Source organism: Bos grunniens, chromosome 11 (genome assembly GCF_055505025.1).
Source record: "Bos grunniens cultivar Pamir isolate PY7600 chromosome 11, Bosgru_T2T1.0, whole genome shotgun sequence".
NCBI classification, from domain to species: Eukaryota; Metazoa; Chordata; class Mammalia; order Artiodactyla; family Bovidae; genus Bos; species Bos grunniens.
The window spans coordinates 100,855,787-100,880,105 of record NC_141175.1 but is presented as its reverse complement, the minus strand read 5'-3'; the positions used below and the strand labels follow the sequence as shown (position 1 = coordinate 100,880,105).

The window sequence follows — 24,319 nt, the reverse complement described above, 5'->3', positions numbered from 1 at the left end:
GGTGGCCACCAACGTGCTTCCTTGTGCTTTTTCCCCTTCTCCAGATCCAATGTAGCATCAAACCCCACGCAATCATCATCCTCCCCAACACAGACGGCATGGAGCTCCTGGTGTGCTATGAAGATGAAGGGGTTTACGTGAACACGTACGGGAGGATCACCAAGGACGTGGTTCTGCAGTGGGGAGAGATGCCGACGTCTGTAGGTACGTATCCCTGAGCGGAAGCGGTCGTGTTTGTTAAAGTAGGGCCTTTCTTGAGGATGTGTGTGTTTCAGATACTGGTGTTACATGGTGTTCAGACCGTTTGACCATTTAACAGAGTGGTTGGCAGTAGGTGTTGGGAAAGGTGGATTGTACACTGTGATGCGTCATAGTCTTATGTTAGGACAAACTCTTAATAGTTTTTTTTTTTTTTAATCAATTCATTTATTTTGTTATTTAGTCGCTAAGTTATGTCCAGCTGTTGGTGGCCACATGGACTGCAGCACGCCAGGCTTCCCTGTCCTTTACGATCTCCTGGAGCTTGCTCAGATTCATGTCCATTGAGTCAGTGATGCCATCCAACCATCTCATCCTCTGTTGCCCCCCTTCTCCTCCAGCACTCAATCTTTCCCAGCATCAGGGTCTTTTCTAATGAGTTGGCTCTTCCCATGTTTTTTTTTTAATTATTTATTTTCTTTCTGGCTGTGCTGGGTCTTTGTTGCTGCAGGGATTTTTCTCTAGTTGTGGCAAGTAGGAGCTACTCTGTACTTGTGGTGTGCAGGCTTCTCTAGTTGTGGCTCACAGGCTTAGCTGCTCCACAGCATGTGGGATCTTCCCAGATCAGGGATCGAACCCATGTCTCCTGCATCGGCAGGCAGATGTTTTGCCACTGAGCCACCAGAGAAGCCCCAAGTAATCATTTCTTAAAGCTCTGTCTCCACAGTTCTCCATTTAATCCAAGGCAGCCAGGGACAGTAAGACAGATGTAGTTGTGACTAATGGGTGGAAGGCGAGGGGAACAGGAAGGTGAGTGATGCTGTGGCGGTCTCATGGCCCACCGCAGTCCACACACAGCCTCTGACCTTCTCTGCACATGTCCTGAAGACTGACGTCTGGAACCCTGTTGGCTCCAAGTTTATTTCCCCAAACTACTTTGGTTTTATAGCAGCCAAGTCTCTGGCTCTGTCCACTTGCCTTTTCTTCTCCCTGGTAATTGGTGTGAGGAAAATAGAAGCCAAACTATGGACAGGGACTGGGGGTAATGCTCCAGCATGTCCTCCTTGGAGGCATCAACAGACTCAGCTGATAATTTAAAACATCACCTTCCAGGATGACCCACAAGGTTGCACGTGTAGAGTCCCTTACATCAGTGGTCCCCATCCTTCTTGGCTCCAGGGAGCAGTTTTGTGGAAGCCATAGGAGAGGAGGGAGGGTTTGGGGATGAGTCAAGCTCATTATGTTTATTGTGTACTTTATTTCAGCTCCACCTCAGATCATCAGCCATTAGATTCCGGAGGCTGGGGACCCCTGTCTTACAAAAACCTCCAAATGCCAGCTGTTTAGAGGGGTGGTGTGTGTGTGTGTGTATGTGAAACCTGAGCAGCTTCTTTCCATGGCTGTTTCCTCATCTTTAACAATATGTGTTTTCCTCTCCCAAAAAGCATATATTCGATCCAATCAGACGATGGGCTGGGGAGAAAAGGCCATAGAGATCCGATCTGTGGAAACTGGCCACTTGGATGGCGTGTTTATGCATAAAAGGGCTCAAAGGCTGAAGTTCTTGTGTGAACGTAATGACAAGGTAACAGTCTCCTTAGGGATTCTTTTTAGATGTTATTTTTCAGCAGTGGTTTATTTTCCATGGAGTTCTGTGAAGCCTTTCCTTGGCATGGTGATAGATTTCTGAAATAACTTTATCAAGGAACTTTTCAGTAGTGACTTTTTAGACCCATTAATGGAGGTCAGGATATATTTTATTTTGTTTTTGTTGAGGGGGTGGACATGTTTATCTCTGCAGAAATCATTCTGTGTTGGGTTTTTGTTATCTTTTGAGGGTTTTTGTTTTTTTTTTCCCCATTAGGTGGCCTGTCCGGGCTGTGTTTAGTTTAGGGATAGAAAAGGTTGAAGCTCCCAGTTTAGATGGATGGAACTCTTTCATGATTAGAAAGAACCCTCATGCACTTTTAAGTAAGAGGGGAAATTTTCCTTCCCCTGATATATGTGTGAAATACACCACTTGTTAGTCTATCTTTCGAGTATTGACGTAACTGCATTGTTTTCCTGGCATAAGTGCCTAAGAGGAGAAATTATTTTATGCAAAAGCTGGAGTGCTGCCTACAGGTGAGACCTGTGAGACCCCAGAGCATCAAAGCCCAAGTTAAAACTTTTGCTTTTCCAAACTGGCCACATCGTTTTCTTCTCTAGGACTCCCTTCCTCCCCAAACCAGCCTTGGAGTGGAGCAGACAGCTGGCCAAGGGTGTTGACCCCTCTGGCCTTTTCTAAGCTTAGATTTCTCTCTTTTCTGTCACTTGGATGAAAATATGACTACCTGAGGCAGCCCACTACAGCCTTAGAAACATTCCCACCTCTTGCTTCACACTGAAATACATTAAGCCTTCCAGTCACCAGACCTCAGGTTGACTTCTCAGATGAAGAGGAGCTGTCATCTCCCTTTGGCAGGTGGGCCTCCCGCCCAACGAGGTGCTCCACTCCATCCACATCCCCCCAGACCACTTCCTCCGCAGTCCAGTCCTCTGACTCATTCACCAGTGCACTTGACCTACATAATATCTCCCAAATCTTTTATCTTGGAAATCCACGCAGCCTCAGAGCTAACCGAGGATTTTACCAGCTTTGGGGTTTACATTTTCCTAAGTATGTTCAGTGGAACCATAACCACGGTATTCTTTGAACTTCAGGCATTTAAATTTTTTTTATAATCATTCATGATGTCACACCCATCAGGGTTTATTAATAAAAGGCGCAAAACTAAATTATTTATTTTTTGGACAGTAGAGTCCTATGAAATAACCAAGACATTCAGTTTCATTTTTTAAAAGAGAAAAACAAGGCACTGAGCCGCCTCCCCACTGATCACTGAGTTTGCCAAACACGTTGATCTTTCGGAAAGTGTTAAGGGTGGAGGTGAGCACAGATGGTCCAGTTTGGGGAACATCCCCTTGTTTCCTCTGTGTTCTCACAATAGGGCATGGGGTGCACAGAGTCACCCCTTGGCTAAGGAGTCTTCCTAAGTTAAGAAAATGTTAGTCGTTCAGCCTCCTCCAGCTCTTTGTGACTCCCTCCCTGGGCTGTAGGCCCACCAGGCTCCTGTGTCCATGAAATTCTCCAGGCAAGAATACTGGAGTGGGTTGCCATTCCTACTCCAGGGAATCTTCCTGACCCCGGTCTCCCTGCACTGCTGGCAGATGGCTTTACTGTCTGAGCCATCAGAGAAGCCCTTCTAGTGGAAATGAAAACTGGCTCCTTGCTGATGAATGGACATCACCCCAGATTTCCTTTGGGAGGGGGCCTCCAGGATTTCGGGGTCCCCCTCACTCCTCTCCCCGCTCTCCCCCTGCAGGTGTTCTTTGCCTCGGTCCGGTCTGGGGGCAGCAGCCAGGTTTACTTCATGACTCTCGGCAGGACCTCTCTTCTGAGCTGGTAGGAGTGGCGGGCTAGGCTGCGGCCCTGGAGGTGTCGACCATGAGAACCCGGAGATCCTGGCAACTGGAGCGCGGACCTGCCCGGGCCGCGTGGGCAGGGGTCTCCTCCCCGCCCCCGCCCGCTCTTACCAGTTCATCCCCATTCTCTTCTTGTCCTGTTCGAAATAAATCGAGGCTGCATCGCAGCTGGTGCTGTTGAGACTGCCATCAGGTGCTATCCGAGCTGGGATGGAGCGGCGGGCAGAACGCATGCGCATTCCCTCCAGCTCCAGTGTTCCTTGTCTGCGGCTCCATGCTGGGGCGTCTGCAGGTGGAGACCAGACGCCGGCGGGGTGGGGGTTGGCAGGTGTAAACGTGCGCTCGGAGGAACAGGTCGCTGAAGCCAAGAGCAGATTTAATATAGTAACATTAACAACGTATTTAATTGACATTTCTTTTTTTTTTTGTAATGTGACCATATGTGGACAAAGAAGAAGGTGCAGGTTTAAGAAGTTAATATTTATAAAATGTGAAAGACACAGTTACTAGGATAACTTTTTTGTGGGTGGGGCTTGGGAGGCGGGCGGGTGGGTTTAGGGACCCATTTGGTTTCTTGGGAATATTTTTTTTTTTTGGCCAAGAACTCAGTCGTTTTTCTGTGTACCAAGTTTTGCCTAAAATCACGTGCAGATGATTCTTTTAAAAAAAAGGAAAAAGAAAGGGTGTGCATTTGTATCCTGCCCAGAACCTTGTTGTGTGACAGTATTAGCGCTGCCTCGGTCAAAGGTTTAATTTTTGTTTAAACCTGGAAGTGCAACAGCAGTTTCACCACGATCGGCACTTGCAGAGGGGAAAAAAAATCTTTTTCAACCACGTGTTTATTTTTTCGCCTACCTCATTGTTTTTAATGCATTAAGAGGTGGTTTAGTTTCTATGTCTTTGGAGGAAAACATTAATGTTTAACCTTAATACCAAAACGATCCAATTGAAGTTTGACTGTTATTTTGTCACGTCTCAGTAGGCACAAGAGAAATTGTCCCCGAAGGTGGGAAACAGCCACGAGGCTTGTCCGCTGATGGGTACGTCTGCTTTCTGAGCTGAGAAAGCAGATCACGTCGTTTTCCACCAGATTCATCAGGGGTGGTGGTGGATGGACAGGCGGCCATTGCCCACAGCACACGAGGCCTCGCTGTTCTCAGCTCGGAGTTTGCAGACAGGTGGTCATATGGGGGACAACCCCACGAACTGTCGACAGTGTTGCCGGAACCTTTCCTTGGGGCCGGGGGTGTTTCCCTTTTTCTAAAAATGCAATGCACTAAAACTATTTTAAGAATGTAGTTAATACTGCTCATTCATAAGATAGCATCTTCCTGCGTTTCGGGTGTGATATCAGAGCCCTGGCTTCTCGAGTGCTCTCCCTTGCTCACTCTCTCTGCGCGCTCTCTCTGTTTTTTAAACCAGTTTTACTTTATGAATATGTTCATGACATTTGTAATAAATGTCTTGGGTAATAATTGGTTTCATGGCTTCTGGTCACTGGCTTCCTCTGAGCATGTTGGTTATATTGATTATTTGTTAAAGGGTGGCTCAGCTGTCGGCCTGTCCTCTGGCAGAGTTCTGATGGGAATCTCATTCACCAAACAAAAGCTCGGTGTGGCCTAGGCTTATTCCTCCTCCGTGGTGAATTTGCTTTTATGACATCAAAGCGGAGGTTTTCCACCTTGAGAAATTAACAATCACTTGCACCTGTTTGCTGAGTCTGCCCCCACCCCCCACCCCCAAAGCCGCATCCCATTGGGCATATGCCTTGACCTGTTGTTCTCTTCCTCCTGGGTCAGCATTTTTGCCAGAGGCTCCCCCTTTGAATTTCAAAAATGTAGTGAAGAGTACACAGGCTCACAAATGCAGAAACAACAGCTGGTCACGTACACCCACCACAGCAGCAGCCGCTGAGAAAACCTGTCTCCATGTTGGAAGGATTTAGGCTGGGGAAACAGGCTTTCCATGCGTGTTGACTTCAGCGTAGTGCTGGCGTCTAAGGCAGAAAGAACCAGTTCTGTTCTGGTCATTTGTACTTAAAGGAGAGAAGATCTGGGCACTAATCCCGCCCTTGGCAGGAGTTCTGAGACTGGCCAGACCAATCACTGTGGGGCTGCAGTCCTTGCCACATCACTGCTGGTGATTCCCTTCTCGGGTTGGCTTTTGACGGGAGACAAAATGTGCCCCAGCAAACACATGCACCAGGAGGAGAACGGACGGCATAGTGGGGTCAGTTGTAGCCCCTCCCATGACTTCAGCAAAAGGCCAAGTTGGGCAGGTGTCTTTCAAAAAAATACTAAACTTCTGATGCCAACATGAAAGATATAAAAAGGTTGAGGATGATGGGCTCTGAGCTCAGGTCAGCGTGGGCCTGTCCTACCTGGGCAGCAACTGTTGGTGTGGGAGTTGAACGTGATTGAATCTGTCACTGGGCTTGGCTGACCGAGGTCAACCAGCCACTGGTCCCCTGGTCGGGTGCCTGTGGTCTCCTTCCTTGCCTGGGGTGTCCCTTCCTCCTTGGCCTTCCCGCCGTGCAGACCAGCTTAGGTTGCTACAGCTTCAAGCAGACACCGGGTTAGCTTTCTCCATGGAAGATGGCAGGCTCTCTCCATTTCATTGCTAACAGGGTAGTGACTTCACTCAAGTGCCAAGATGGCAAAATTAGCAGGAGAATTTAGTATTGTGCCGATACCACTAAATATGGAACCTAGAAAACCATGACAGTTCTTCCAAACAAAATACCAGTATGGCTCTAGGTTTAGTTGAAGCTTTAATAAGTGATACTTTTCTGTATTTAAAACGGAGTCTTTATATTGAGTGCAGTTTTTTGGGGTTTGTTTTTTTTTTTTTTTTTTTACTTTTTCTCATGCACATGTTGTGTTGAAGAAAATGTTTACAAAAAATAGTTTTGTTACACTAATGGGCATCACATATTTATGGTCTATTTTTAAGTGATTTTCTATGGGTTATTTAGGCTTTTGTTTTAGTTGTAGTCCACTTAAATGATGGTTCATAATCCCTAATTTTGCCAATCATAAATTTGCTAAACAGTAATGCAAATGACAAGCTGCATTAAGTTTACTAATCAGAACTGCGAAGCAGACTGGTGGCAAGTACACAGCCTTCTTTTTTCAGTGCTAACTTGTCTTCTGTGTATTATGAAAATGACTGTTGTCCCTCTTCTCCCCTTTTTTTGGTCCTTAAATAAAGTAAAAGTGACACCTGTTTCATGTGGCATGAGTTTCAAATATATTCAGTTCCTGCAGAATGTTTACTTTCTATAAGGATCCTCCTTCCCCGGTGCCACCCCAAGGCCCGAGTGAGCAGCTCCCAGATTTTGCCACCTCCCTGAAAGGGGTGGCCCAGGGGATTCCCAGGCACAAGTTACAAAAGCGGCAAACATTTGTTCAGAGATCTTACAATGAGGGACTTCTCTAGTGGTCCAGTAGTTAAGAATCCACCTCCCTTGAAGGGGACATGGGTTCGATTCCTGGTCCAGGAAGATTCCACTTGCTGCGAGGTGACTAAGCCCCTGTGCCTCAACTACAGAGCTGGAGCAACCCACTCGAAGGAAGCGCTTGTGCCACAAGGGCAGCCGCGAACCAACACAGCTAAATAAATAAATACTTTATGTAAAATCTTAAAATGAAGTTGGTAGTGAGCTCTTGATGGCCATGTTTCTGAAACCAAAAGCAAAAGTAAAGCTTCTTTACTTTTCTTCTTAGGAAGAAACCGGCTTGTTTTTCCAAGCCTGAATTGAATCAAGAAGTAAAGTACGTGCTGTCTGTTCTGTAGCTAATTGGACGTTGAAAGGAACCCTTTCTCAAATTGGTGCGTAAACAAGAACCTAAGCCTGATCATTGGAGCTCCTCCAGTGCTAAGTCATCATGGCCCTGCCGTGGATGTCCTCCGTCAACACCCATACACCCCCAGCCCATGGCTTGGCAGGAACGCTCCACACTGGGTACATCCCAGGTCAGCCGTGGGTGGCAGCACTTTGCCAGAGCCCCCGAGATGGGGAGGAATAGCCATGCAACTTCATCATCAGTTACACGTTGGTCAGCTAGCTCCTCTCTGCTTCATGCTAGAAACACGTTCCTGCTCTAAGGTGAAAATAAACTTGGAAATACCTAGGCCACCAAATGAACGAGTTACCTTCCTCGTCTGTTGCAGCTGGTGTGGGTGACGGGGAATAAACCCCCGGTGGTCTGTTGTCCCGGCTTCCCTCCGTTGGTGGGGTTCACGGGAGGTCCAGTGGGTCAGGCCATCCCCTCTAAGGATGACTTGGTGTCGCTGCTGCTGTCTGCCATGTAGACTCAGACAGTGCCCATGCTTCGCTTTATCAGAAGTAGGTGCTGCGTTTTGCAAAGTAAAATCGCTAAGGATTTAAGCCGTTTTCTCAGGAGGGAAGTAACAGGTGTTCAGGTCGGAGATGCTCACATCTGGTCTGGTCCACCCTGCCCTTCGCTGTGAGATGTTCGTATCATGTGGGATGTGCGTTTCAGAATCTGCCTGGCACTCCTCCACCTCTGCCTCTGTCTGACCTCACTTCCTTGTGGTCGTAGTTCACCTCACTTCTCTCTGATTCCCTGATGATGGCCCGACGTTACTTTGTTCGTTCTGTTTGTATCTGTATACAGACCCAGCATATGACAGTATTCTGGCAAATCCCATGGACAGAGGAGCCGGGGGTGGGGCTGCAGTCCATGGGGTCGCAAGAGTCGGATGTGACTGAGTCACCAGCATGCATTTGAGCTGCGATTGGTTCTCACTGGTTTGCTCCTCTAATTTCCTTCCTGTTCGCTTTAGTAGCTTGAAATGAAACCTCTGATCATCTGAAGAGGAGGCCAGGCCCCTGTGCAGCATGGGGCTTGTAAGGAAGCGCCCTGGGGCAGCTAGACCTCCGGGGGGCTGCGAGCCCCGCCTCCTCCAGCCACGGACCACCCAGTCCTGGAGCAGACCTCCAGCCCTATCGGCTGCATCTTGGCTTCTTGTGAAGACACTGGGACCTCGATGCCTAGGTCTTATCTCCTAGTTTCCTTGGTTACAGGAAATTTGAATTCGATGGTCCAACACAAGATTATTGTTTTTCTTACGGTCTGAATTATACAGTTCTGGCAGCTTCTCCCCTCAGAACTCCTGCTGCAGAGAGATGACGTGGATGGAGCATCAGCCAAGCAGCGCTGCTAGTTCCTTACGTGGAAACCAGTATTAAACAGCTTTTCTACAATAAACTATATTAAATACTGCCTTTGATTACTTTATTGACAATTTTATTGAGGTGATCCATACCACACAATTCACCATTAAAAAAATGCATGTAACTCAGTGGCCTTTAGTCCTTCAGAGTTGCATATACATCCCCACAAATCCTGTCTTTATACGTGGTTATCACCCCAAGAAGGCAGCCTGTACCCCTCTGCCGCCATCCCTTGGTCTGCCCCACTCCCATGCCCCTGAACGCCATGCAGTCTGTCCTCCACCCTCTCGTGATGTGGGCGCGTCTCTTGGACGTTCCACGTCACTCGTTTGTCACTGGCTCCTTCAGCTTAGGACGTCTGGAGCTGCAACCCCGTTTCTTTCTCTGTGTCTGTCTGCCTTTGTTTTGACATCCTCGGTTCATCATAGTTGCTATTGCTGCTTTCTTTCAGCCTTGGGATTGAGGGACCACCGCACTGAGAGCAGAGAAATTCATTTACTTTTTTTTTTTTTTTTCACACCAAGACTGAAATTGTGGATTTCACCCAGCACACCTCAGTTCCAAGTCACTTCCTAAGTTCTCCATTCCACCTTTGTGTCCAGACTCTGATTCCGGCCACTGTGCGATTCACACAAGCACGCAGCCCGTGCAGAAGTTGAGAAACCGGTAGTAACTACAACATTGTGCATCACGGCACGTTCGTGTATGGCCCGGTGACTAACAAGAGCAAACAGTTCCATTCCTCTTGACTACCCCTGTCCTGTGGCTGGAATGCAGGGTGGGGCAGGTAACTGTCGCTAAGAGTTCAGGTTGTAATCTCCCTTTTGTTGAAGTACAACCGTCTTGTTAAACTCCTGATGCTTTGATGGGCTTCCCAGCTGGCTCAGTGGTAAACAATTCACCTGCCAATACAGGAGACACAGGAGATCCCTGTGTGTGTTCAATTCCTGGGTTGGGAAGATCCCCAGGAGGAGGAATTGGCAACCTGCTCCAGTATCCTTGCCTGGGAAATCCTATGGACAGAGGAGTCCATGGGGTCGCCAAGAGTCGGACACGACAACAAATGCTTTGATACCATTCTGGAAGGTCAGATGCAGTCGTTCCAGCACAACATTTATGTTGAAGCCATTGTGGTTGTGAACCGGGTGTAGCCTAAGTGAGTGCTTCTGGAATCTGCCGGAAGTAAGGGCTTCTTGTGGAGGACCAAACTCTTGTCTTAGAAGATAGTTCCCCAAGATCAGTTCATCAAGTTCGACTGAGAGCATATTTGTAACCTCCAAGTATCTGCATCAGAATAACTCGCTTTACACACAAAACAGTTGATCCTTTCAGTCAGTGCTTCTGAAGCACCGTACTTTGAGCCACTCACTGTGTTGCTGCTGAGCTTACTGTATAACATGAAGGGAGAGGATCCAGTTGTGGCTCAGACTCCAAAAGGAAGTTTATTATAAAGAATTGGAAAGAGGTGCTGGCCACCCTGCAGCCGTGGTGTTGCAGGAAGGGGGACCCTTTCCAGAGCCCCAAACTGGGCTTTTGGCTAACACTTGGAAGTGAGTTGTCCGAGGAGACACATGGGCTGACAAAGCAAGAGATTTTATTGGGAAAGGGCACCTGGGTGGAGAGCAGTAGGGTAAGGGAACCCAGGAGAACAGCTCTGCCGCTTGGCTCGCTTGGTGATGGGATTAGTTTCCGGGTGGTCTTTGGCCAGTCATTCAGATTCAGAGTCTTTCCTGGTGGCGCACGCGTCGCTCGGCCAAGATGGATGCTAGCGAGAGGGATTCTGGGAAGTGGACGGACACGCAGTGTCTCCTTTCGACCTTTCCCGAACTCTTCTGGTTAGTGGTGGCTTATTAGTTCCGTATTCCTTACCAGGATCTCCTGTCATAAAACAGCTCGTGCGAATGGTTACTAAAGGGCCTGACCAGGGTGGGCAGTTTCAGTCAGTGTGCTTCCCCTGACAATGGAGCACCCCAAGGCACCCTAAGGACCCACAGGGTTGCAGGTGTAGACACCTAAGTCCTGTAGCAAATTCCCACCCTGTGTCACATCACCTGGAGGACTTGTTAGAACCCATTGCAAATTCCAAGCCCAGAGTTTCGGGGGCTTCTGATGCTGGTCTGGGACTACGCTTAAGAACCCCCCCTTCTATAGAAGTTAGTAAAAACAAGAAAAGTAAGGACAGTGAAAAATGCATAAGATTTAGCACAGTTACTTGAGTCAAGTTCCACGATCAGAGAGAAGTACAGAGAGCACCCAGAGGGGAGATGGGCTATCACTTGCCCTTGTTTTTCTTAATCCCTCTTTAGAAAAGTTCTTAATGAGAAGGAATCAAGGGGCTGACACCCTGGTGGTTTACTTGGCATATGTACATTTATTGATACAATGGATGTTTTGCTCTTGAAATAGAAATCCTACAAGGGCTTGTTTTGGTCCTCTCACCTCGAGGCAGCCAGGTGTCTGCCTCTCACTTCCCTCCAGGGTCAGTGATGGGTTTGCGCTTTAGGCTGGATGGAGTTGTGTGTGTAATTGGGACTATGGGTCTTCAGTTTTGTTCCATTCGTCTACTTATGCACAAGTACTACACTCTTCATGGTAGAGACTTTATAACTTTTTAAAATGCCTCTTGATTTATCGACTGTAAATGTTTATTTGTTGTTAAATTGCTAAGTAGTGTTCAACCCTTTTGCAACCCCATGTACTGTAGCCTGCCAGACTTGTCCATGAGATTTCCCAGGCAAGAATACTGGAGTGGGTTTCCACTCCCTTCTCCAGGGGATCTTCCCAACCCAGGGATTGAACCTGTGTCTCCTGCATTGGCAGGTGAACTCTTTACCACCGAGCCACCTGGGAAGCCTTGTAAATGTTTAACTCCTTATCAAGAAAAACAAGACTTTGCCTAATTTACTCCCCCTTTCTCAGTCCTTTCTCCAGCTTTTCAGAATTACACATGTTTATTCTTCTGTTAGTTATATTTTAAATTGTAAAATATATTTCTAAAGGCAGATTAAATTCTAAAATGTTTTTTAATATTTTAAATTCTAAAACGAGAATTAGTTGTAAAATTCTGGCCTCTAGGGTGCATGTGCTTCAGTAGTTGTGGCTCCCGGGCTCTAGAGCGTAGGCTCAATAGTGGTGCCTGGGCTAGTTGCTCCTCGGCCCTGTGGGATCTTTGCAGGTCGGAGACTGAACCTGTGTCTCCTGCATTGGCAGTGGTTCTTTGCCACTGAGCCACCAGGGAAGCCCATTTTGCTATTTTCTACCTCTCAAATTTTGCTTTACAATTTTTTTAACAGTTTCATGCTTAGTAACATTTTTCTATGGGTTGATCATGAAATTTGAAAATGGATGTATAGTGTATACATCAGTTCAACTCTAAACGCTATTCTCTACCTAGTCGAGGAGTTGCTAGAACTGCTTTTCCCTCCTTAAAGTCAAATGTTATGTCCTCTCTTCCACTGAAGGGAAGATATTTCTTGTATCTGAATCAAATTGATGATCTTTTTCCATACTCTATTAATTGCTCCAACTGTGGTTCTTATTTTAGCCATGGTTTTCCTACATAGATTCCCCGCCCCCCGCCCCCAGAATCCCCAAATACTTTTAAAGAAAGATATCTTCATCTTAACTTTCAAATCTTCCAGACTTTCATTGATAATCACCTACAGAATACAATCCACTGTTCCAAGTGAGAGACATCCCACTTCCTGCTCTAGCCTGGGCCTGTTGCTGTCTAGGACAGCTGGCCATTTCTCATTCTGAGACTTCCCTCTACTGATCACTGCCCCTCCCCCTGCCTGGGTTCTCCTGTTTTCTGGATTTCATTTCCTTCTCTTTCTTGTTTTCCTTCCTTATTTTCTTGATATCCTTGAGTAACTTTCTCAGAAAGGGTATATGGGAGGAAACTTTTAGGTCTTTGTCTTTCTGAAAATGTCTGTGATCATTCCATCTCTATTATTTGATTGATAGTTTTCTTGGGAGTAAAATGCTATATTAACATAAACTTCCCTCAGAATTGTGAAGGTATTTTTCCATTGTCTTATATTATTTGATTGTTGGAGGTGTGAGGACTTGTTTTTAGTATGATTCTCATTCTTTGATACTTGAAAGTTTCTCCTTCTGGAAGCATCTAGAATTTTTCTTTTTGGTATTCTGAATATTCATGAGTCTTCTTTCCTTTATGGATTTTTTCCCAATTACTCCTTTAGTGGTGCCTTTCGGTCTGAAGTCTGGTGACTTGATTTGGCACTGGGCCTTTTTTTCCCAGTTTTCCCCCCACTTTCACTAGCTCTGACATCAAAGGGGCGCCTATGAGCTGGATGTTCTGCTTCTTGGATTGACTCGTTTTTTCCCTTTTTTATTAAAGACTTTAGCATTGTCTTTCAGCTTACTTATTAATTTTTCTTGACCTTAACTTTCAGCCTGTGTACTGATTTTTTTTTTTTAATTTTAGAAATCATGGTGTTATTTTAAAGAGAAGGTGAAGGCATTAGGTAATGGCAGAAAAGCATATTCTAGACCACTGAGAACAGCTACAAGTGCCATGCTAAGTCACTTCAGTTGTGTCTGACTCTGCGACCCCAGAGACGGCAGCCCACCAGGCTCCCCCGTCCCTGCAATTCTCCAGGCAAGAACACTGGAGTGGGTTGCCATTTACTTCTCCAATGCATGAAAGTGAAAAGTGAAAGTGAAGTCGCTCAGTCATGTCCGACTCCTAGCGATCCCATGGATGGCAGCCGACCAGGCTCCTCCGTCCATGGGATTTTCCAGGCAAGAGTACTTGAGTGGGGTGCCATTGCCTTCGCCACAAGTGCCATAAAAGAATACAAATCAAATGAGTTCAAAACCACTGGAGAGCTATTAATGCAGGCAGGACGTAAGGGACCATAATGCTATAGATTGAGTTGCATACAGGTAAGCCCAATATTCATTGCTTCTACCCTTGAGGGATTTGCTAATTAAAAAGTCACATGGATCCAAGATTGAGGGTAGGAGAAGAGGGTGACAGAGGATGAGATGGCTGGATGGAATCACCGACTCAATGGACGTGAGTCTGAACAAATTCCAGGAGGTAGTGAAGGACAGGGAAACCTGGAGTTCTGCGGTCCACGGGGTCACAAAGAGTCAGACACGACTTAGCAACCGAACAAGAACAACGTGTCCAAGAGTAGAAAATAGCAGCTAAGAGACTGGGAAATGGAGTCAAGCTTTCGGCAATCTCCTAGGAACTGAAGAGACAAAATATTAGGGTTATGAAAACAGCCAAGACTTCACAATCTACAATCCCAAAGGAGGAAAAAAACAGCTACATCAAGCTGAGCTCAACATTTTGTTCCACTGTTCCCTTCAAACATTTGTTGATTCAGAAGCAGTATGGGTGGAGAAGGAAATGGCAACCCACTCCAGTGTTCTTGCCTGGAGAATCCCAGGGACGGGGGAGCCTGGTGGGCTGCCGTCTATGGGGTCACACAGAGTCGGACACGACTGAATCGTAACTAAGCTCATCATAGTCGAGGTAATTCAGTATAACCACCTCTTTGATCACAAGTGTAGGGAGAAACTGGAAGAAGTCACTGAAGCCCTGGAGGGGTATTTGCTCCCCTGGTCACACTCTGCAAGCTGTGCAGGGAGGGAAGTCTGAATAGCTGCTGCCTGATGGTTTCTTAATGCCTTTTATGTCTGTGTCCAAATCTGCAAAGTGTTACAACCGTCATCCGACTAATAACCACTTTTCGTAACTTGAGATTTCCCCAAACCCATGCTTACCAGGGGCAGTTGTACAGTTGTGGGAAATGGGATCTGAGGGGAAAATGGTGCTCCTTGGGGTGGGTAAAAGTTAAATCTCTGTAACAAGAGACACGATGTCAGTCATTTCAAACTTTAAAAAACTTATAATGATGAACGCATCATTTGAAAATACAACCAGAAGGTTACCCAAGCACTGGAACTTCCTCCAAATTGTTGAAGCTTATAAAAAACAACAGCAACAAGGTAGAACAACATGAGGCAGTGCGTTATTCATTACAAAGAGATTTGATTCTAAATGAGAAGGGGCCTCAAGCCACTATCGAGCATTATACTCATCGGCAATGTACCTTTCCCTCTGGAATAAAAAGCAGTTGAGTCTAATGTATAAACTGTTACATTTAAAATGGATAACCCCCAAGGGTCTACTGTGTTGTACAGGGGACTGCTCAGTGTCATGTGGCCGCCTGGATGGGAGCGGAGTTTGGGTAGAATGGATATATGTGTGTATGTATGACTAAATCGCTTTGCTGTCTACCTGAAACTATCATAACATTGTTAATTATACTCCAATATAAAAAGTCTAAAGCAAAAAAGCAAAAAAAAAAGAAGCAGTATGGGTGCAAGCAACTAAGAAGCTGGGAACCTGAGCAGAGCTTTTGGCAGTTGCAAGAGTCTGGGGAGTCAAAAATTTCAGTTAATTGCCCAGTAAGTAGGAAAAGCCTTGGTGAATACCCCAGGCTTCCTGCTGATGCTGTGGGAGGGCTGCACTTGAATTAAGAGCAAACCAGACTGGATAAGGTGGTGTGCCTCTACTTTTACTGCCTGCCAGAAAATATGTGATTTGTGGGGAACGTAACACTAGTGAACCTCAAGTATGTCTGCTGCTGCTAAGTCGCTTCAGTCGTGTCCAACTCTGTGCGACCCCATAGACGGCAGCCCACCAGGCTCTCCTGTCCCTGGGGTTCTGCAAGCAAGAACACTGGAGTGGGTTGCCATTTCCTTCTCCAATGCATGAAAGTGAAAAGTGAAAGTGAAGTCACTCAGTCATGTCCGACCCTCAGCAGCCCCATGGACCGCAGCTTTCCAGGCTCCTCCGTCCATGGGATTTTCCAGGCAAGAGTACTGGAGTGGGGTGCCATTGCCTTCTCCAAGTATGTCTACTTATACACTATGTCCAGCATGCAATAAAAAATTACCAGACATTCCAAGAAATAGCAAAAAGTTTAACAAACTAGGGGGAAAAATGTATTTGAGAACCTACAGGTACTGCAGATTTTGGAGTTACATTGGATCATATGTTTAATAGATGAAGAAAGTGAAAATTTCTACAGAGAACTGAAACAGTGAAGTAGAATTAAAGTTTCAATAACAGAAACCACTGTCAGAATCCCCATGGACATAAGAAGGCAACCTATGGAATGTGAAAAAGTGTTTGCAAATCATTTATCTGATAATGATAGCAGATAATATTATCTGATATACTTTACATATCCAGAATATGTAAAGAACTTGTTTAACTCAACAGTTTTTTAAAGAAAACCTCAGTTAAAAAGTGAGCAAAATCTTGAGTAGATTTTTCTCCAAAGGATATACACAAGTGGCCAATAAATGCATTAAAAGATGGTCAACATCACTATTCATCAGGGAATTGCAAGTCAAACCACAAAATGCCACTTCACAGCTATTAGGATGGCTGTTATTTAAAAACAACAACCAAACAACCCTGAAAAATAACAAAGCTTGGCAAGGATGTAGAGAAACTGGAACCCTTGTGCGCTGTTGGTGGGAATGTAGAATGATGCAGATGCTATGGAAAACAGTATGAGAGTTCCTCCCCAAAATGAAAATGAATTACCATATGATCCAGAGTACATCATGCAAAACACTGGGCTGGAGGAAGCACAAGCTGGAATCAAGATTGCTGGGAGAAATATCAATAACTTCAGATACGCAGGTGACACCACCCTTATGACAGAAAGTGAAGAACTAAAGAGCCTCTTGATGAAAGTGAAAGAGGAGAGTGAAAAAATTGGCTTAAAACTCAACATTCAGAAAACTAAGATCATGGCATTCAGTCCCATCACTTCATGGCAAATAGATGGGGAAACCGTGAAAACAGTGAGAGACTTTCTTTTCTTGGGCTCCAAAATCACTGCAGATGGTGATTGCAGCCATGAAATTCAAAGACGCTTGCTCCTTGGAAGAAAAGCTATGACCAACCTAGACAACATATTAAAAAGCAGAGACATTACTTTGCCAACAAAGGTCCATCTAGTCAAGGGTATGGTTTTTTCAGGGGTCAAAATGGATGTGAGAGCTGGACTACAGAGAAAGCTGAGCACCAAAGAATGGGTGCTTTTGAACTGTGGTATTGGAGAAGACTCTTGAGAGTCCCTTGGACAGAAAGGAGATCAAACCAGTCAATTCCAAATGGGATCAGTCCTGAATATTCATTGGAAGGGCTGATGCTGAAGCTGAAATTCCAATACTTTGGCCACCTGATGCAAAGAGCTGACTAATTGGAAAACACCCTGATGCTGGGAAAGATTAAAGGCAGGAGGAGAAGGGACCGACAGAGGATTAGACGGTTGGGTGGCATCACCGACTCAATGGACATGAGTTTGAGTAAGCTCCAGGAGTTGGTGATGGACAGGGAAGCCTGGTGTACTGCAGTCCATGGAGTCACAAAGAGTCGGACATGACTGAGTGACCTAAACTGAACTGAACCATATGATCCAGCACTTCCACTTCTATGTCAGTTCAGTTCAGTTCAGTTCAGTCGCTCAGTCGTGTCCGACTCTTTGTGACCCCATGAATTGCAGCACGCCAAGCCTCCCTGTCCATCACTGACTCCGGTATACACCCCCCAAAAATAAAAAGCAAGGTCTTGAAGAGATATTTGCATACCTATGTTTATAGTGATATAATTCCCGACAGCTAAAAGGTGGAAGCAACCCAGTGTCCACTGGTGGATGAATTGATAAGGAAATGTGGTCTCTAATATGCTGGATAATTACTCAGCCTTAAAAAGGAAATTCTGACACACGTTATGACACGGATGAAATTTTAAGGACATTAAGCTAACTGAATAGCCCCAAGAGACATGTATTACATGATTCAGTTATGTATGGTATGTAGCTGAGTCAGGTTCAAAGATGCAGAAAGCAGAATGGTGGTTTCCAGGAGCTGCAGCAGGGGGTGGAGGTAGAATAGGAAGTTACTGTGTCATACACATAGAACTTCAGTTTTGCAAGATGGAGATTGACTGCATAACAATGTGAATGTACTTAACCCTACTGCTCTGTACACTTAGAATGGTTAAGATGGTCAATTTTGTCATATTTTTTAAAATACAAAATAATTGCAAAAAATACAGAGGCAAAGTAACTCCACAAATGAGTTTAACAGTAGGTTAGAGACAGCAAAATACAAGATATATAATCTGGAAAATAGATCAATAGGAAATATCCAGAAAGAATCACAGAGAGGAAAAGCATGGGAAGTACAGAAAAGAGTGTAAGGGACATATGAAATGCAGTGTAAAAATCTAAATATGTGAAGACTGGAGTCCCAGAAGAAGAGGAAAGGAAAAATGAAGCAGTATTTGAAGAGAGGACAGGTAACAATATTGCCAAGTTTATAAAAAGACATAAATGACTCATTGAAGAAGCTCCGTATCCCTGCTGCTGCTACTGCTGCTAAGTCGCTTCAGTGGTGTCTGACTCTGTGCGACCCCACAGATGGCAGCCCACCAGGCTCCCCTGTCCCTGGGATTCTGGCAGGGAGAAAAGCACACCTAGATACATCATTATAAACCTGCTAAAAACCAGATGAAGAGGAAATCTTAAAAGCAGGTGGGAGACAAATTACAGCACATGCTCATTATTTTCAGTATGCATATTTGTGAATTTGCCTAATTGCTAAAATTCATTTGTAACCTCAAAAATGAACTCTCCTGGTGTTTTCAGAGATACACACGTAGGAGCAAAAACCCTGAGCCACCCCAACACCCCGAACCTCATGACTAGGCTTTTTTTACTGTCAGCATAGTTTTGCCTTTTCCAGAATCTCATGGAATTGGAATCATAGGGCACATACCCTTGTAAGACTGGCTTCCTTCACTTAGCAGTTTAAGATTCTCCCATGTCTGTCTTTGGCTTGATGGCTCTCTTTTTTGTGGGAAAATTTTTCATTGTATGAATTTACCATGGTTTCTTTATCCAGTCACCTATTGAGGGGCATTTGGATTGCTTCCAGTTATTGGCACTTGCGAATTAAAGCTGCTGTAGTGCAGGAGACCTGGAGAAGGAAATGGCAACCCACACTGGTTGTACAAAATTCAACTCAACATGTACCATGAGCTTCCATGTGAAACGTAAGAAATAACACTTTTGTAAGAAAACAGAGGAGACAACATTTGGCATTTAGGACTAGATGAAGAGTTCTTGGACATAACATCCAGCACGTTTTGAAAAAAAAGGATTCATTGATTAAACTTCTTCAATATTAAAAACTTCTGCTCTGCAAAAGACCCTCTTCAGAGGATGAAAATATAAGCTTCAGAATAAGAGATTGTAAATCTTATAGACAAAGGTCTCATATCTAGAATGCATAAAGGATTCTCAGCAATAAAAACACATACCATTCAATTAGAAAATGGACAAAAGACATGACGAGACATTTCACTGAAGAGGAGAGAGAGCACATAAGTACTTGAAGTTATTTTCAGCATCAATAGCCACTAGGAGGCACAAAACCAAAATGAAAGATCAGTGTAAATGAACCTATTATAGCTAAAATACAAAATAATGAAAATACCAGAAGCTGGTGAGCATGTGGATAAACAGTCTCTCCTATGTGACTGATAAGACTGTAAAAAGATTGTAACCACTTAGGAAAAGAATTTGGCCACTTTGTAAAAAAAAAAAAAAAAAAACCAATATGACCTAACACTTGCACTTCCTTATTCTGGGGAAATAAAAACTTATGTGCACAAAGAGACCTGGACGTAACATAGCTTTTTGCTTTATTTTGTTGAAAACTATTTATTGGAATATAGTTAATTTAAAATGTTGTGTTAGTTTCAGGTATATAACAAAGTGATTAAAATATATATACTTTTCTGGATACTTTCCCATTATCTGTTATTACAAGATCCCAAGTGTAGTTCCTGTGCTTTACAGTAGGTTCTTGTTCGTTAACTATTTTGTATATAGTAATGTGTATATTTTAATCCTAAATTTTTTAATATAAATTTATTTATTGTAATTGGAGGTTAATTACTTTACAGTATTGTATTGGTTTTGCTATATGTCAACATGAATCCGCCACAGGTGTACATGTGTTTCCCATCCCGAACCCCGCTCCCACCTCCCTCCCCGTACCATCCCTCTGGGTCGTCCCAGTGCACCAGCCCCAAGCATCCTGTATCCTGCATCGAACCTGGACTGGTGATTCGTTTCTTATATGATATTATACATGTTTCAATGCCATTCTCCCAAATCATCCCACCCTCTCCTTGTCCCACAGAATCCAAAAGACTGTTTTATACATAATCCTAAATTTTAATCTCAAGCTCCTAATTTATCCTTCCCCTATTCCCTTTCCCCTTTTGTGACCATAAGTTTGTTTTCTGAGTCTGTTTCTGTTTTGTAAATAATTTCATTTGTTTCATATTTTTAGATATTTGTCTGTGTCTGACTTACTTCACTTAGTATGATATTCTCTAAGCCCATCCATATTGCTGCAGATGATATTATTTCATTCTTTTTTATGGCTGAGCAGTATTCTTCTGTGTATATATACCACATCTTCTTTATCCATTCATCTGTTGATAGACATTTAGGTTACTTCCATGTCTTATCTATTGTAAATAGTGGTGCTGTGAACATTGGGATGCATGTGTCTTTTTGAATTATGATCTTTTTGTCTTTTTGAATTTTTTCTCTGGAAAAAAGAGTAAATCTAATTTTCCTGGTGGCTCAGAAGGTAAAGCATCTGCCTACAGTGCAGGAGACCCGGGTTCAATCCCTGGGTCGGGAAGATCTGGAGAAGGCAATGGCACCCCACCCCAGTATTCTTGCCTGGAAAATCCCATGGACGGAGGAGCCTGGTAGGCTACAGTCCACGGAGTCACAAGGAGTTGGACACGACTGAGCGGCTTCACTTTCACTTTCTTTTCTCTGGATATGTGCCCAGGAGTGGGATTGCAAGATCATATGGTGACTCTATTTTTCGTTTTTTAAGGAACCTCCACACTGTTGTCCATTGTGGCTGCTGCCCGGATTTACATTCTCACCAGTAGTGTAGGAGGGTTCGTTTTTTTCACACCGGCATTTATCTGTAGGCTTTTGATGATGGCCATTCTGGCTGGTGTGAGTCGCGCCTCATTGCAGTCTTGATGTGCGTTTCTCTAGGAATTGGTGATGTTGAGCATTTTTCGTGTGCCTGCTGTGCATCTGTGTTTCTTCTCTGGAGAGATGTCTGTTTAGGTCCTCTGGCCAGTTTTCGATTGGGTTGTTTGTTTTTTTCCATAGTGAGTTGTCTGTGTATTTTGAAAATTAATCTCTTATTGGTTCCAAATATTTTCCCCCTTTCCATAGGTTGTCTTTTCATTTTGTTTATGGTTTTGCTGTGGAAAGGCTTGTAAGTTTAATTAGGTCCCACTTGTTTATTTTTGGTTTTATTTCCATTACTCTACGAGATGGATCCAAAAAATTTTTGCTGTTATTTATGTCAAAGAGTATTCTGCTTATGTTTTCCTCTGGGAATTTTATAATATCTGGTCTTACGTTTAGGTCATTAGTCTGTTTGAGTTTATTTTTGTATAGGTATTAGAGAATGTTCCAGTTTTATTTTTTACTTATAGCTGTCCAGTTTTCCCAGAGCCATTTATTGAAGAGACTGTCTTTCCCTAGTGTATATTCGTGCCTCCTTTATCATAGACTAATTGACCAGAAGTGTGTGCTTTTGTTTCTGGGCTTTCTTACGTGTTCCGTTGATCTATATTTCTCACATGTTCCATTGATCTGAACTTTGTTTATAATAGATAAAAATAGGAAACAATCCATATGTCCTTGAGTGAATGAATGGTTGAACTCTGATACATCCCATGAAATACTTCTCAGCGATGAAAAGGAAGAAACTATGGATTTGGGCAAACAACTTGTATGGATCTCAGAGGCATTTCACTCAAAATATTACACACTTCAATATTTATTTGCTGCTGCTGCTGCTAAGTCGCTTCAGTCGTGTCTGACTCTCTGCGACCCCATAGACGGCAGCCCACCAGGCCCCACCATCCCTGGGATTCTCCAGGCAAGAACACTGGAGTGGGTTGCCATTTCCTTCTCCAATGCATGAAAGTGAAAAGTAAAAGTGAAGTCACTCAGTCGTGTCCGACTCTTTGTGACCCCCTGGACTGTAGCCTACTAGGCTCCTGCATCCATGGGATTTTCCAGGCAAGAGTACTGGAGTGGGGTGCCATTGCCTTCTCAATATTTATTTAATATGACAAAATTTAGAAATAGCAGAATAGTAGTTGCTGGTGTTTAAGGATGTGAGAGGTGGGTGCGCATGATGATAGAGGACCCGCTCGAGGGGCATCTTTGTGGTGATAATTCAGTTCTTGCATCTTGATTGTGGTGGTGATTATGTGAATCTGCACATGTGATAAAACACATAGAACTTTCAACACACACATAAATAAGTGCATGGAAATCTGTGAAATCTGAGCAGATTCTGTGGATTTCCCAGTTTTGATATTGCATTATAGTTAGGTAAGGTGCTATCATTGGAAAAGACTAACCTGGAACCTGTACTATTTTTGCAACTTCTTATGAAAGTATTATACTTATAGTGCCATCATTGTTTAAAAACAAAAAGGTTTAAAAGATCAATTATGTTTCTATTTAGCAGCAGAAATTCTAAACTGAGAGGAAACGAATATAGTATTTTCAATAGCTTAAAAAATTAAACTCCTAACTTCATTAAAGTGCTAATAGTTCCAGTGAAAAACATGCACGTCCTCTACACAGAAAACTTTTTAAAGAATTTTAGAAAACTACATCAATGAAGTAATACGCTGTGCTTGTTGATCAAAGAATGAAAAAGATGTCAATGCATCCTAAATTATATGGATTTAATACAGTCAAAATCAAAATCCCAGTTTTTTCTCTTTTTTGTGTGTGTATGTGGAAGTAACTAACTGACTCTAAAATGCATATTGAAATGCAAATGGTCGATGTATCCAAGACGGTGATGGAAGGAGAAAACCTGTAGTATTTCCACTTCTCTCCCACTTATTACAGGGGCTTCCCTTGTAGCTCAGTTGGTAAAGAATCCGCCTACAATGCAGGGGACCCAGGTTCAATTCCTGGGTCAGGAAAATCCCCTGCAGAAGGAAATGGCAACCCACTCCAGTGTTCTTGCCTGAAGAATCCCATGGACTGTAGCCTGCCAGGCTCCTCTGTCCATGGGGTCGCAAGAGTCGGACATGACTTAGTGACGAAACCACCACCACCACCCACTTATTACAGAGTGACAATGTGATATTGATACAAGAATAAGCAAATAGACCTATAAAGTAAAAGTTCAGAAATAAACTCACATATATGCACCCTGAAGTTTATGACAATACAGAATATTTGCAAAAGAAAGTCCTTTTCAAATAGAATTGGATCACTTTTGTATTTCACACATGAAAAAATAAGTATTCATCCACACCCCAAACAGTACACAAAATCATTTCTAGATGATTGTTGTTCTACATGCAAAAGGTAAAGACTTCTACAGCGAGATACAAAGAGCAGTGTGTATTGTTTTCTTGAGCTCTGTATGGATTTTATTCTTTTCTTGTTCTATGGATATAACGTCTCCTCCGTGGTGATAGAAATTAGAATTTTTAACTTCTTGATTTTCCAAGTTCAGTTTTTTTGCTTGTTTACTTTTTCACATTCCTGGTGTCCACGTATGTCTGATGATTCTAAGTTTTCCTCGGAGTCGATTGCTTATAGGTGACTGATGTAAGTTTTCTCTGCTGTTGTGTAAGCGCGTTTGTTTCCTCATTAGGTCTGAATGAGAAGGCTGATGGGGAGCTCAGGGTACATGGCTGAATGGACAGCCCTTTGGCTGGGAATCTCCAAAATTTCAGATTTCCTAAACCACTAGCCCATCCCCACCCAACCAGGTCCACAAATCTCTTTGACTTCTTTGCTTGGTGGGAAACACTGGACTGCCAGCCTCTGGAACCTCACTATCTTTGGGTCTGAATCTCTCCAGGAAGGATCTCTTCCCTGGCTCCCTTTAGTCCTTTTTTTAAATACAGCCTTCTCTCTGGCTTCCTCATTATAACTTCACCATCATACCTTCATCCACTTTCCTTCTCTCTAGTAATATGTCAAAACCTCTCATCCACTGAAGACCCCTTCTATTTATTTAATTATCATTGTTGTTCTTTAGTGGTGAAAAGTGGAGAAAAACGTGTTTTCAATCTACCCTCTTAAAATAGAACCTTCTAACTTATCCTTCCTTTACCTAGCCTAACCTAGTGTTTGCCAACTTGACCTGGACATAGTATCTTGTTGTTGCTGTTGTTTAGTCACTCTGTCGTGTCCAACTCTTTGTGACCCCATGGACTGCAGTCTGCCAGGCTCCTCTGTCCATGGAATTCTCTAGGCAAGAATACTGGAGTGGGTTGCCATTTCCTTCTCT

The 24,319-nt window shown here is 43.9% G+C and overlaps 1 protein-coding gene across 50 annotated transcripts in view; it reads left to right on the top strand.

Moving 5' to 3' along the window:
* Positions 1-6,889, top strand: part of MAP4K4 (mitogen-activated protein kinase kinase kinase kinase 4) — a 151,426-nt gene extending 144,537 nt beyond the window's left edge. For 34 of the 50 annotated variants that reach the window (XM_086327888.1, XM_086327865.1, XM_086327868.1 and 31 more), the window contains 3 exons: positions 45-204; positions 1,644-1,783; positions 3,564-6,889. In XM_086327888.1, the coding sequence (XP_086184014.1) occupies positions 45-204; positions 1,644-1,783; positions 3,564-3,647 (384 nt within the window). In that variant the 3' untranslated portion in view covers positions 3,648-6,889. The remainder of the gene's footprint in view (positions 1-44; positions 205-1,643; positions 1,784-3,563) is intronic. The other 16 variants (XM_086327886.1, XM_086327885.1, XM_086327884.1 and 13 more) reach the window with 1 other exon arrangement.
* Positions 6,890-24,319: the final 17,430 nt, after the last annotated feature.